The 13,957-nt window shown below is 37.1% G+C and overlaps 1 protein-coding gene across 1 annotated transcript; it reads left to right on the top strand.

Moving 5' to 3' along the window:
- Positions 1–3,848: 3,848 nt before the first annotated feature.
- On the top strand, positions 3,849–13,828 carry LOC131346141 (opsin-5-like). The gene is made up of 4 exons (XM_058379507.1): positions 3,849–4,188; positions 7,712–8,005; positions 9,517–9,842; positions 10,550–13,828. Exons 1-4 carry the CDS (start codon positions 4,119–4,121, stop codon positions 10,898–10,900), a joined length of 1,041 nt encoding a protein of 346 aa, XP_058235490.1. The 5' UTR covers positions 3,849–4,118; the 3' UTR covers positions 10,901–13,828.
- The last annotated feature ends 129 nt before the right edge of the window (positions 13,829–13,957 follow it).

Genomic DNA, 13,957 nt, shown 5'->3' with positions numbered 1-13,957 from the left:
TCTTTACCCCTTAATTCTTTTTCTTCTCTTTACCCCTGAATTCCTTTTCTTTTTCCTCAGTGTTTTCTCTTTATCCCTGAACTCTTTTTCTTTTTTCTCTCAATGTTTTATCTTTACCCCTGAATTATTTTTCTTTTTCCTCAGTGTTTTCTCTTTACCCCTGAATTTTTTTCTTTCTACCCCTTTGCTGCTCTGTCACCTGTCACAGCCTCCTATCCATGCACAGAGTGAGGCTCCCTGAGGGCTTATAAAGAGGCGTGTTCAGGTACAGCATATTTAGGCTGATTACATGTTCGAAGGTGTTGCGTGGCTTCCGGTGCCGGTTCCGTTATAAAAGCCTGTGTGGGTGGCTGCTGATTTGAATGAGAGTGCACGTGCAGAATTACTATACATCTTTGATAAGTCAATTATTTCCCTCTAATTAATGAACTAAAATGAATAAATGAGCCTCTATCATTTACAACTATAAGCAATTTATAACATATCTTAACATGATCACTCATAATTGGGAGCATTTAGCCCACAACCTACCATTGATCCTGCAGTGAAGCACCGTTTGGTGATTTTAAAACAGAACTTAAATCTGACATTGAGAGCATAACAATGGGCAATTTAAATCAGACATACCTTTATGTACATCACCTGTGGTTCATTACTAGCCTGCTAAAGAAATTGAACCAATAGGAACACACTCAGTAATAACAAATATTAACTAAACTAACTAAATTTGGTTAAAATTTTGCAATGATGGTTTGGGATCCATCATTTTCCTAATTAATACTTTCATTAATTTAAATAGTTTCAATAATTTCCTTTGAAACATACAGAAATGGAGACCTGCCAGCAGGAAAGCTCTCAATATTGTTTAAAGCATCTGCACATTTATATATACACATGGACAAAATTGTTAGAACCCTTCCATTAAAGAAAGAAAAAAACACAATGGTCACTGAAATAATTTAGAACAAAAGTAATAATAAATTAAATAAACTAATGAAACTGGACTGGACAAAAATGATGGTACCCCTAGAAAAGATTGGAAATGATTTGACCATAGGGACATGTTAAACTAAAGTGTGTCCTGTAATTAGCATCACAGGTATCTTTAAACTCAAAATCAGTCTGTCTGCCTGCCTGTTTAAAGGGTTAAAAGTAGTCACTGTGCTTTTTGGTATCATGGTGTGCATCACACTGAACATGGACTACAGAAAGAAGAAAAACATATAGACAAGCATGTTTAAGGTAAAGGCTATAAGACCATCCCCAAGCAGCTTGATGTTTCTGTGACTACAGTTGCATATATTATTCAGAATTTTAAGGTCCACGGGACTGTAGCCAGCCTCCCTGGACGTGGCCACAAGAGGAAAATTGATGACAAATTGAAGAGACAGATAATACAAATAGTATTTGTAGAGCCTGAAGAGCCCAGAACAACTTCCAAAGAGATTAGAGGTAAACTCCAAGGTCAAGGTACATCAGTGTCAGAGCATACCTTCTGTCGCTGTTTGAGCCACTGTGGACTTAATATAAGACGACCGAGGAGGACTCCACTGTTGAAAGCAAATCATAAAAAAGCAAGACTGGAATTTGCCAAAATGCATATTGACAAATCACAAAGCTTCTGGGAGAATGTCATTTAGACAGATAAGACAAAACTAGAGCGTTTTGGCACGTCACATCAGCTGTATGTTCACAGACACAAAACGAAGCATACAAAGAAAAGAACACTGTACCTACTGTGAAAGATGAAGGAGGCTCGGTTATGTTCTGGGGCTGCTTTGCTGCATCTGGCACAGGGAGTCTTGAATCTGTGCAGAGTACAATGAAATGTCAAGACAAAGGCTTTCTGGAGCAAAATGTGCTGCCCAGTACCAGAAGCTTGGTCTTGGTTGCATGTCATGGGTCCTCCAACAGTATAATGGCCCAAAGCATTCAGATAAATACACCCTTCAACCTTCTGTTAAACCACAATTCAAAATCAATGTCTGATTTTTATTAGTCAATTTTCATCCATCTATCCATCCATTTTCTATACCCGCTTTATTCCTAATTAGGGTCATGGGGGTCTGCTGGAGCCTATCCCAGCACACATTGGGCGAAAGGCAGGGGTACACCCTGGACAGATCGCCAGTCCATCACAGGGCCTAGTCAATTTTCAGTAAATTTTTATTACTTTTTTCAGTTTCAACTTATTTTAGTGACCATTGTGGGTTTTTCTTTCTTTAATGGAAGGGTATCGAAAAGGTTGTCCATGTAGCACCTAGATATCACAGAATTTCAGAGTAATATTATATTATTATAATAACACCCATTTGTAGACCTACAGATGTTTACATGCATGATTCAAAAAGGTTCTACTACAGTATGTCATTTAAAGGTAACGTCAGTAATCTCTTAGCATATTTACACAGTTTACATCTAGCTTCAATAGTGTTTTTTTTTTTACTAAATGTTGCTTGGTTTTTCCACACAGTCTATAGATTCTCTTTCGAAGTGCAAATAAGGAAGATTAATACAAGGAAGACTTTAATACAAGTGTGAGAGTGGTCATTATCTACCTACACACAAAGATTGTCCAAAGCCACCCATTCACCCAGGATGCTTTTAATCTATGACTCGGAGCACATCCCTCTGAATAGTAGTTGAAAAGTAGTAATATGAGGTCTTTTAATTTGTATAAAACAGACAAATTTGTTAGTAGTTAACGAGTCAGTGCTATTCTTTGCCCTACTGTTGATGAAATTGTTTAATTTAAAAAATTGTTCAATTGATTATTATTTAATAATTACTTTTTTAAATTCGTTCATGGACAACATGTCTATATTATATATGTATAATTAACACTACATTAATATTGGGTAGGGCCTCCTCTTACTCTCAAAGCGATCAATACTGGATTCTGCAAGATGTTGGAAACATTCCTTTGAGTTTCTGGTCCATGTTAACATGATTGCATCATGCAATATTCTTGCAGATTTTTCAGGTGCACTTTTCATGCTGTGAATCTTTCATTCTACGTCCAAAAGTATTCTCCTGGATTCAGATCCAGTGATTAGGAAGATCCCTGAAGAATATTAAACTAATTATCATGTTTGTGAAACTTTTAGATGACTGATTTGTTACTAATTATGTGCATGTCACTGAAGACAGCTTTCTGTTCCTGGCTGACTCAAAGTGGTCTTCTGCTGTTGAAACCCATTCACCTCATGGTTCAACGCGTTGGGCATTCGGAGATGCTTTTCTGCTCATCGCAGTTGTACATCTGGCCATCTTCAGTTGACCTTTCATCAACTTCTGTCCACAGAACTGCTGCTCACTGGATGTTTTTTTTTCCCTTTATTGTACCATTCTGAGTAAATTCTAGAGACTATGCATGAAAATCTCAGGAGATCAGCAGTTATAGAAATACTCAAACCAGCATATCTGACAACAACAATCACGCTAATGGCAAAATCACTGAGATCGCTTTTTTTTTCACCATTCACCATGGCTGATGTGAACATAGTCCTTATCTAATAAGAACCGACTTTCCCAAAAGACTCCCAAAATTCAAAACCCGTTCTTTGTATGTCAGTTGTGCAACACAATCTTATTACAGCCTTGAATTAAAAATGTGCTAAGTATAAAATCTGTTAAAGTGAAAAATAAAACATGTAAAATGGCGCGTCAAATGCTTTCTCATGTGCAGTATTGTGCTGCTCTGTCTACGCGTAACACACGCACATTTTTTCTTATTTTTCAGTACATCTCATACATGCATTATTGCATCAAATCGCAGTACAATCGCCCTGTCAAGTGCACATACACACACACACACACACACACAAACACACGCGAGAGCGCACACGTAAGGGCGCACGCTCGTGCGCACGCACACAAGCGCGCTGTACCCAATAAATCTGGCTCTAAATCGATGGCAGCGCATCTGGTGAGAAGACTCACTGGAGAATGTCTTAGAGACATATAGAGAATCATTGAAGAGTCGGCTCTTAACCTTCACCTGAAAGAGAGTCGACCTGTTCGCGAATGACACTATACTGGATAATTACGCAAATCTGCTCCTTCACTCCGTTTTACACTCTCTGGGAAAGCAAAAAAATTAATAAATCCAATTTCTAATGGATATCTATTCTTCCAAACTTTCTCCAGCGGTGGATTATGGAGCCGGGGCCTTTCTGCTGTTCATAGGTAAAATTTAATTTTAATAATTAATTAAAGTGTATATTGAATACATTACTGTCTGTTTATTTTAGTTTATTTTATTGCTGGAAGAATGCATTTTATTTTAATCACTGCGCCAATAATTTTTTTTTTTCAATAACCTGCATACTTGTAAAAAGTCTAAAAATCCTATTTTTCTGGGTTGCATCTGTTGAAATAGTGTTGAATAAAAAAACAAAACAACAAATAAATAAATTAATTAATTCACTGAGCACTTTATTACAAACACCTGTATACCTATTCATTCATTCAGGCATTATTTAATCAGCCAATCATGTGGCAGCATTGCAATTTATAAAATGATCCAAATTGGATAAAATGTTCATGTGGGGAAAATATAGAATCTCACTGATTTTGATTGTGCCTTGATTGTTTGTGCCAGACTGGCTGGTCCGAGTATTTCTATAACTGCTGTTCTCTTAAGATTTTCATGCAAAACAGTCACTAGAGTTTACTGCACTAAAGAAAAGGGGCCAGTTAGTGGCACGTCTAGGTGGAGATACCTTGATGAGAGATGACAACAAAGAATGACCAGATTGTACAATTGTGGTGAGCAGAAAAGCATCTCAGAATGCACAGCATGACAAACATTGAGGCAGAAAGGCTACAACAGCAGAAAACCATGCCAGGTTTCACTTCTGTCAGCCAATAACAGAAAGCTGAGGCTGCAGTGGACCTGGTCTGATGAGTCCTGATTTCTGCTGAGACACACAGGTCAGAATTTGGCACCAGAAGCTTAACCTGCCTTGTATCAACAGTTCAGGCTGGTGGAGGTGGTGTGATGGAGTGGGGAAGGATTTCTTGGCACACTTTGGGCTTGTTAATGTCAAACACTCATCACTTCAATGTCATAGCCTATTTGAGTATTGCTGCTGACCATGCGCCTCCCTTTATGGCCACAATTTACCATCTTCTAATCAATAATTCAGAATGATAACGTACCATGTCACAAAAGCTGGTTTCATAAGCATGACAATCATTTCAGTGTCTTTTCCAGTCACCAGATGTAAATCCAATAAAACATATCTGGGATGTAATAGAACGAGAGTATAGTGTTCATAATGAATTGCTCAGTCAGTGTATATTAAAGTGCTGCTGTGATACACACAACCATTTCAATTTCAAGATATATTGTGGAGAATGGGAGAGGGAAGGGGTATTATGGGGTATATAATATCTGTACATCAGAAATAACTTGTGAAATACTTGTTTCCAATGCAAATTCAGAGAAAACGAAGAAAAAATGCCTCCCTAGACAGTATGATGGATGATTTCACTAGATAAAAACAGTACCCTATGGCTTGATTTTCTTTGAGGTTAGGTCCTTATGAATGTCGTTCTGCTTGAACAAAATTTAAAGAAGAAGAAATCCTGCTATTAATCAAAGAAAAATGTATACCTTTGATATTGAGAAGCTTCATTTCCTATTCAGAGAAGAATGAATTTCATAATCATTTCATTAATTCCTTTAACAAAGCACATCCTACTGACAAGTACAAATGTTTTAGCAAGGTGAAATTATCTGACTGCACACAGTAGCTCCATAGTATTAAAATAACGTGTAAGTAGGCTTTACATGTTAATCAGACTTGACTCAGGAAGTCATTTTCCTGGTTCACACATCATCTGACTTTAACGGTGCATAATGACAAGATAAATTAATAAGAAAAGCACTCCATGACCCTTACTTTATTTGAAAAACTTTGTCTCTCATTACATCAGCATGCGGCTTCCTGCTTTAAACGAAACTCATTTGCTGTAATTGGTCCTCACTATCAACACAAGGGGTTAGGCGTAAAAAGACTGCTGCTGATGCCACTACAGTGGTGGGTTCACCAAAGGGCACATACTATAGAGTGCCCTAAATACCCCCTAAATAAGAAATAGCCCCATAGATCTTGCAGGCACATGCAGATGAGGTTCTGATTTGTGGTCTGATTTATAGCTAGTTATGGAGTTTGTATGTCTCACACTAGCCAGGTGTTACTAGGGAAACCATTGCAATACCCATTTGCTCTGGTAAGCCTCCAGCAATGACCTTTCTGCCTTTATGCATATGTTGATAAGTTACAGATGAATGAGCAGCAGGTCTCCCTTTTGTTTTCTCGTTTCTTGTTGTTTTTTTTTTATTATTAATCTAGGGCAAGTCTTTTTCATAACAAAAAAACTAGACACTTCATATTTATTCATCCTGAGATTGTATAATTTGAGTATGAACAATTTTGCTGTGGAGAGTTTAAATAACAAATAAGCTTGTGATGTGTTCAGGATTTGAGTTAGGAATATTGAATACATAGGACTGAACTTAATGACTAGCTTGTGCTTGATATTGAGCGAAAGAATCTTGTGAAAATGTGAAACAGTGTTTAGAATTTTGAGAACAATGTTGCTGGCTGAGATTAGCATACTGTATGCTTTGCTAATAGAAGGGTTGATGACAGGACACAGAATTTTATGTCCAAATAAATTGTTTGGCTTTTTATTTAAAAAGGATTACAATGCATAATAAGACATCTATATCAAATATCTCTTGTGTAATATCTTCAGATCCAATTTTGTTCAATGTATTTGCATTGTATTTCCTAGCCCTAAAAGTTTGAAGTCTATTAAAAGCTAAACACCTTTACCTGTATATGATGTTAATAAAATGTTGACCTAATTGGTTGATTTCTGAATTTTCTTAATATGCATTAATGTGTCTTCTGCACACATAATACTGTAATGTGTGGTTTTTATGTTTCATTATGCCGTAATTGCTTTTTACTGGTCACATTTAAGATATATTTTAGTATATTCAGTATATTTTAAATGAACTTTGTTGTGATTGGCTGCAAGATGAAAAACTTTGTCACATCAACCTTAATGGGTGGTCTAAACCTCTACTGATTAAATAGCAGTCATATAGTAAATGGGACTGACTATTAAGAATAATTAAAGGGTTATTTTTCAACTTAGTTTACATACAGTCCATGTCCAGGTAATCAAAATGCAATCCTTATCTGTCAAAGACACAGAACCAGCTTAGTTTAGTGTGTAGGCAATCATGAAACATTGTAAGCCATGGCTGGCTGAACCTTTCCAAGAGAATGACTGGTCATGAAAAGACACATAGAAAAACAAACATAAAAAAGGACTGATAAGAGTATAATAGAAAAGGCTGGGTGAATTGAGAGTCTGATTGCTGTACAATACAGAATGTTCAAGGATACAGAGGAAGAGGAGAGGAGGATTTTTGAGCTAAAAATGAAATGAAAAGTTCACCAAGTTCAAGCTACACAAGGTCATGGGACAAAATCTGTCCATATATTGTGGATAGGATGGGGTCCAACAGACAACTAGAGGCCGTCTAAAGGCTGTTTCAATGTTTTAGTAACTATAAATGGTAACAAGATCTTTATATATGTGGTCTATTTTTCTGGACGGTTTTTGTAGCCAATTTTGCTGTAATAAATGGAACCTTTGCTCTTTCTTTCCTTTGTGTCATATTTAGCTATTTTGTCCATTGTGGGGAATCTCCTGGTCCTTTTAATGGCATACAAGAGATCATCTCAGATGAAGCCCCCAGAGCTCCTCAGCGTGAATCTGGCAGTGACAGATCTTGGTGCAGCAGTCTCAATGTACCCTCTTTCTGTAGCCTCATCATGGAATCATTCCTGGTTAGGGGGTGATGCCACCTGTATTTACTACGGCTGGATGGGGTTCTTCTTTGGTGTAGCCAGTGTGGCGACCCTGACAGTCATGGCTATAGTGCGCTTCACTGCATCCACGACCCTACAGTCTCACCGTGAGTACTGCAGGAATCTATTCTTAAACTGGACTATGCAACTTGGAAATTTAGCTACTTTTTAATCAAGTGTATGAAATGCTACAATAGCTGAGTAACCAATTTGCATATTTTACTCTGAAGTACCACAAAATGTTGCTTATGGTAGGAGAGAAAATGAGATACATTACAACTCAAAATATCAGCTTAATGTGTGTTTATTTACCATTTTCGATCAGCTACCTAAAGCCTGATTTTCCATAGTTGGAAGAGGCTCATAGGGAGATGCTAGCTTCTTCCCAATGTTACTGTAATTTTATCCTCCATTAGCTGTATATCCCAGTTTGAATTAATACCAATAAAGATTACAAAATCTCAAAATAGGGCAGAAATCCAAAAGTTCAATACTGTACTCATTACTGTACTGTAATTTCTTAATATAGGGCATTTTTATTCTATAAAAACTCAAATTTGTTCAATATCAATTCAATATCAATTTTCAAACAAGATTTGCTTTCTGAAGACCAAAAGAAATGAGGTTGTAAAGGAAAATAAAAAAGGGAAGAAATAGGTAGATACAGATATGTGAAAAAATTAAATGAAAAGTTAACAGAAAGTGTCTTACCTATAAGTTAAAGGACAACATTATAAAGCATTGTAAATGTCTGCAGCTGCTTTTGAGAGAATTGTTTAATAAATACAGTATGTAGGTCCAAAACTTTCATTCTTTGTTGGTTCAAGATCTGGTCACAAAGAGCCATAATTACATACATACATACACCGATCAGTTATAACATTATGACCACCTGCCTAATATTGTGTTTGTCCCCCTTTTGCTGCTAAAACAGCCCTGACCCCCGTCGAGGCATGGCCTCCACTAGATCCCTGAAGGTGTGCTGTGTTATCTGGCACCAAGATGTTAACATACACATGGATGGCAGGACCCAAGGATTCCTAGCAGAACATTGCCCAAAGCATGAAACTGCCTCCGCCGGCTTGCCTTCTTCCCATAGTGCATCCTGGTGCCGTGTGTTCCCCTGGTAGGCACACACACCCGGCCATCCACGTGATGTTAAAGAAAACGTGATTCATCAAACCAGGCCACCTTCTTCTATTGATCCCTGGTCTAGTTCTGATGCTCAGGGGTCCACTGTTGGCGCGGTGCACAAGAGTCAGGATGCCAAATAGGCAGCATGTCCAACTCACTCAAATCCTTTTGCTTGTCCATTTTTCCTGCTTCTAACACATCAACTTTGAGGGAAAAAATGTTCACTTGCTGCCTAATATATCCCACCCACTAACAGGTGACATGATGAGGAGATAATCAGTGTTATTCACTTTACCTCTCAGTGCTCATAATGTTATGCCTGATCAGTGTAAATATGTACATACATACATACAGAATTCATATGTATTAAAAAAAACAAGACGTAAATAGCCTAAGAACAAAAAGAAGTAATTCAGAAGGAAAGTGACTTTGTATTTTTGACTCTTCATTCATTAGTCTATATTTTTTGTGTTTGTGTGTTTAGCGGAGATAATTAATAAAAGGACGGTGCAGGTGTTGTTGGCAGGCACGTGGCTGTATGCATTCTTATGGGCAATGTTTCCTTTGATCGGCTGGGGCGCGTATGGCCCCGAGCCCTTCGGCCTGTCCTGCACTCTGGCCTGGGCAGAAATGAAAGAACACAGCCCATCCTTTGTTATCAGCATGTTTACCATGAACCTGGCCATCCCAGCCATCATCATCATTTGCTGCTACTTTGGCATCACCCTCCGACTCCATTTCTCCTACAAGTCTCTACAGAATGGCAACATCATCCAGAACAAAGTTAAAATGCAGCGCCGGCTCATGTTGGTAAGTTATAAAGACACGTAAATCAGATAACTTATTTATAATTATATCTACACTCACCATCCACCTGCACATTCATGGAGTTAACTAATCAGACAATCATGTAGCAGCAGAGTAATAGAAGAATGGTGAAGATACAGGTCTGAGCTTCAGTAACTAGACATTGGGCTGGTTTAAAGATTTCATAATTTCAGAAGATCAGCAGTTTATGAAATACTTAAACCAGCCCATTTGATACCAAAATCAATGCCATGATCATTTTTTATTGCATTCTGATGTCTGATGTGAATATAAAGCTATTGGACTGTATCTGTATAAATTTATGTTGTATATATTGTGCTGCTGTCATATGACTGGCTGATTAGACAAATACATGACTGTGCAAGTGTATAGGTGTTCCTAATAAAGTGGACAGTGAGTGTATATTAGTTGAATTGGTATCTCATTGAAATATTGGTTGTAGCATTATGTATATATATGTAAAATATATAATTAATACTCAGTGCTGAGATCTATAGGTCTTTTAACAAATAATACTGTCACCTAAGGCGTGATATACATAAATCTGAATCACCTTTCAATAAAATGTTTAAAATTGTAGGATATCTACCTTATTTATCACCCTTGGTCTGTGAATTAAAAGTACTGTCATGATAAATATACTTTATATAAAGTAAATAAAATACCCCTCTTTAATATCTTTCTTGTAGATTGCGATTCTAATCAGCGCTGGTTTCATCGGTTGTTGGACTCCCTATGGGATCGTGAGCTTATGGTCGATCTACTCAACTTCCTCCATCACTCCTTTTGTCAGTATGTTGCCCTGCCTCTTTGCCAAGACTTCCACTGTGTACAACCCGCTAATCTATTACACCTTCAGCAAGCCATTTAAACAGGAGGTAAATCAGTTTCTTCAGGCATGCAATACATCCCAGGCATGCCGTGGCTCTAAGCCAAATAACCTCCCTGAGAATACAATCTACATGGTGTGTGAAGGAACCACAGTCAGAGAAGAGCTACAGATGGAGCAGCTGGTTCGAAAGCACGGAGACATATGCTGATACACAATTTATGCCTATGGAATATCAATAACTCTGGGATTTCTTTTTATTCATGTCTGCTTGTTTAACTTTTGGTTATATGATGTAAAACCTAACAGGGTAAAAGTTAAAGTTAACCTGATGCTCAATTAGCCATGATAAGTTGGCATTATTGGGCACACTAATTTGAATTAGTAGTAATTATTAGAAATTTACTACTACTAAAAATAATACTAATATTTGGGAATATGGGAGTGAAATATTTTAAATATAATTTATTCTGTTTATTTTCAAGAAAGGTGTTTCAGTGATAAAATGTTTCTTCTCATTTTGCATGATTTTGGATAACCTTATTGTATATTGCTTGATGGTCAATGATTTTGTCTTAAGACTGGATCCAAAAAAAAAAAAAAAAAGGAATTATGTAGCAGATGTATTGTGAAGTACAGGAGAACAAACGGGTTGATCAAGTGATCTGATTATTGGGTTTGTGTCTTTACTATTGTGGCAGCGTTGGCTTTTCACTGAGAGATATGCAAATATTGTAATTTATTTATTAGCTTGAATGTTTTAAATGGATCGGTTGTACTTTGACCAAACTTGTCGTTTTGTAGTTCTTTTAATATGGTTTACTTTGATAGAGCAAGAAATAAGCGGTGTCATTCCACACACTGGTCTATGTGCACACATTATTGTTCTAGTGTTCACAATGGGAGAAGTCTTTCTTTAACTTACCTGTTAAGCGAATACAGCCACTTTGTTGTCGTCAGTATGCTCGCCTTTTTTTTATTTCATTAAATTGGATATGTTATGCAGGTTACATAAAAACATCTACTGTGTACATTAGAGAAATAACAAAACAATCAGCTAGGCATACAATATGTACAAAAATTGTGCTTAATATTGTGTTAAATTGTTCCTACATTGTCAGTACTGTGTGCAAATATTTTCAGGTCAAAAAATGGTTCATGGCTCGCTCTCATACTTCGTAAGAACAGTCTTGTCTAGATATATTTGCAACATACTGAACATATTCTGCTTGATGCATCACCAGGAACGCTATTTGATAAACAGTAATTACAGTGGCTGAAATAACAGGCTTTATAACATAATCACTGTGAACTACATAAGAATTTGGAGCAGCCATACAAATTGCTTCATGAATAACAATGATCACCCTCCAGTGGTGCAATAATTGCAAAATTATTATTGATTGCAAAAGAGAGCAGCACAGTGTTCCTCTAGTCTGTGTAAATACTTCATTTTAGACTGAGAGTGCAAAGGAGACCACGATGATTCGTTTCCTAATCTCAGCTAACCTTTTTATCTGTTGATCAGTATGTATATTCATTTTCTTTTTCGCTTATTTTAGTGTAAAATCTATCCATTAGATGAAATGTGGAAATGTAAGAATTATTCACAGCAACATGCACGTTTTCTAGAGAATTTCACACGGCCATCCTGGCATTACTAAAGCTATTACAGACATTATAATTTGCCAGTTAGATAAACCCACGCAGCATCACTGTATGAACCCACATTGCTTCTTTACGTTGCTAATAACAAGTATAATTCCCCTAATTGCTGTAAGCATTCTGTTCTTAATACCTGGCATCAACAGGCTATTCAGAACTGTCCGCATAATAGATTCACCTTTGAAATTGATTGCATCTGACCATACTGAAGGTTAAAGCAATTTTGCTAACCTTCATTTCAGCGTCCTGAAAAGAATGGCATTCAAACAGCCCTATTGACGATTCCTCCTTATGCAGCAACATGCCGCTTCTACTACACACATACTCAGCGTAATAATTACTTTTACTAAGACCTCTGTCTATTCAAAAGATGTTATCAATGATGGATCAATAGCAAGAGAAATCCAAATGAAAGGTCTTCATTTTAACGACTGTTTCGTGTGAAAGTGAGATTAGAGCTAAGACCCAACTCCTTTTAGGTGGCTTAAAAGCTTATGCTGTCATTTTACTGTGTATTATTGATCTTCATGGGGGTGCAGTGGGGAGCATTACCACCTAACAGTGTAGGTAGACTGTGCAACACCATGCTGTTATCATACATCAATCAGCAGGGGGGGGAAACATTGGTGAAAATGTTGAGATGGACAAACAAGCCCTGGACGTGGGCAGATGCTTTGTTAACGGAAAGTTTAATATCTATACATTTCCTCTTGGTTATTCTGATCAGGCATATTCTCTCTCTCAGTCTCCCATCAAGCCTTCATTTCCTCAGAATCTGTTATGCAGCAATTTGAAATGATGTGGTTGGCTCGCTTCACATGCCTTAGAGGAAACGCGTGTTAACCTCTGACCTCCCAGGTTAGTAGCTGTCTTGTGATGAGGGAGAGCTACCTGGTGGGTGGGAAATGGCCATGATATGTCTGCGACTAAATTAGGAAGAAAATTGAGAGAAAATCAATGGGGAAAAAATTGAAAGAAAATCAATGGGGAAAAAATCAGATACTACATGTAGTATCTCTTCAGTTGTGTTCAGCTCGAGTGCACAAAGCCGTTAAAAAAGGAACTACCAAATACTAAGAAATGCTCAAATGCATAGAAATATTTTTAAGATCCTACTGTACTTTTTGCTCAAGATGCTGCTGATAATATCAGCTGTAATGAAAGCTTTTGTGTTAAATTGAAAGAGAAGGCCAAACAGAAGCATTTGCAGTAGTTTCTATTTCTATTCTGTTGAACCAGCGTTAATCTATTCATTGACAGAGACTTTAAAGCACTTTTGTACGTCGCTCTGGATAAGAGCGTCTGCCAAATGCCAGAAATGTAAATGTAAATGATTTTACACACACACAAAAAAAAAAAAAATCACATACAGTAGTTCGGAAAAGGAAGCAGCTATGAAGTTTGAGTGCACTTCAACAAAGTGAACACAAACACATTTTACTTTATTACTGGGTTTATGAAAGGGAAGTCAGATCACTATCTAATACTAATAAAAAAGATCTTTATGTGCACATCCTTTTCAATTCCAGGCAGAGGCAGGACATGACTAAGCTCAAACTCAGCAGCATCCATAAGGCACAGTTAGAATACCCAACTAGAACAA

Source organism: Hemibagrus wyckioides, linkage group LG25 (genome assembly GCF_019097595.1).
Source record: "Hemibagrus wyckioides isolate EC202008001 linkage group LG25, SWU_Hwy_1.0, whole genome shotgun sequence".
Lineage (NCBI taxonomy): Eukaryota > Metazoa > Chordata > Actinopteri > Siluriformes > Bagridae > Hemibagrus > Hemibagrus wyckioides.
The sequence above is the reverse complement of the archived record's forward strand: the minus strand, read 5'-3'. Positions and strand labels throughout refer to the sequence as shown.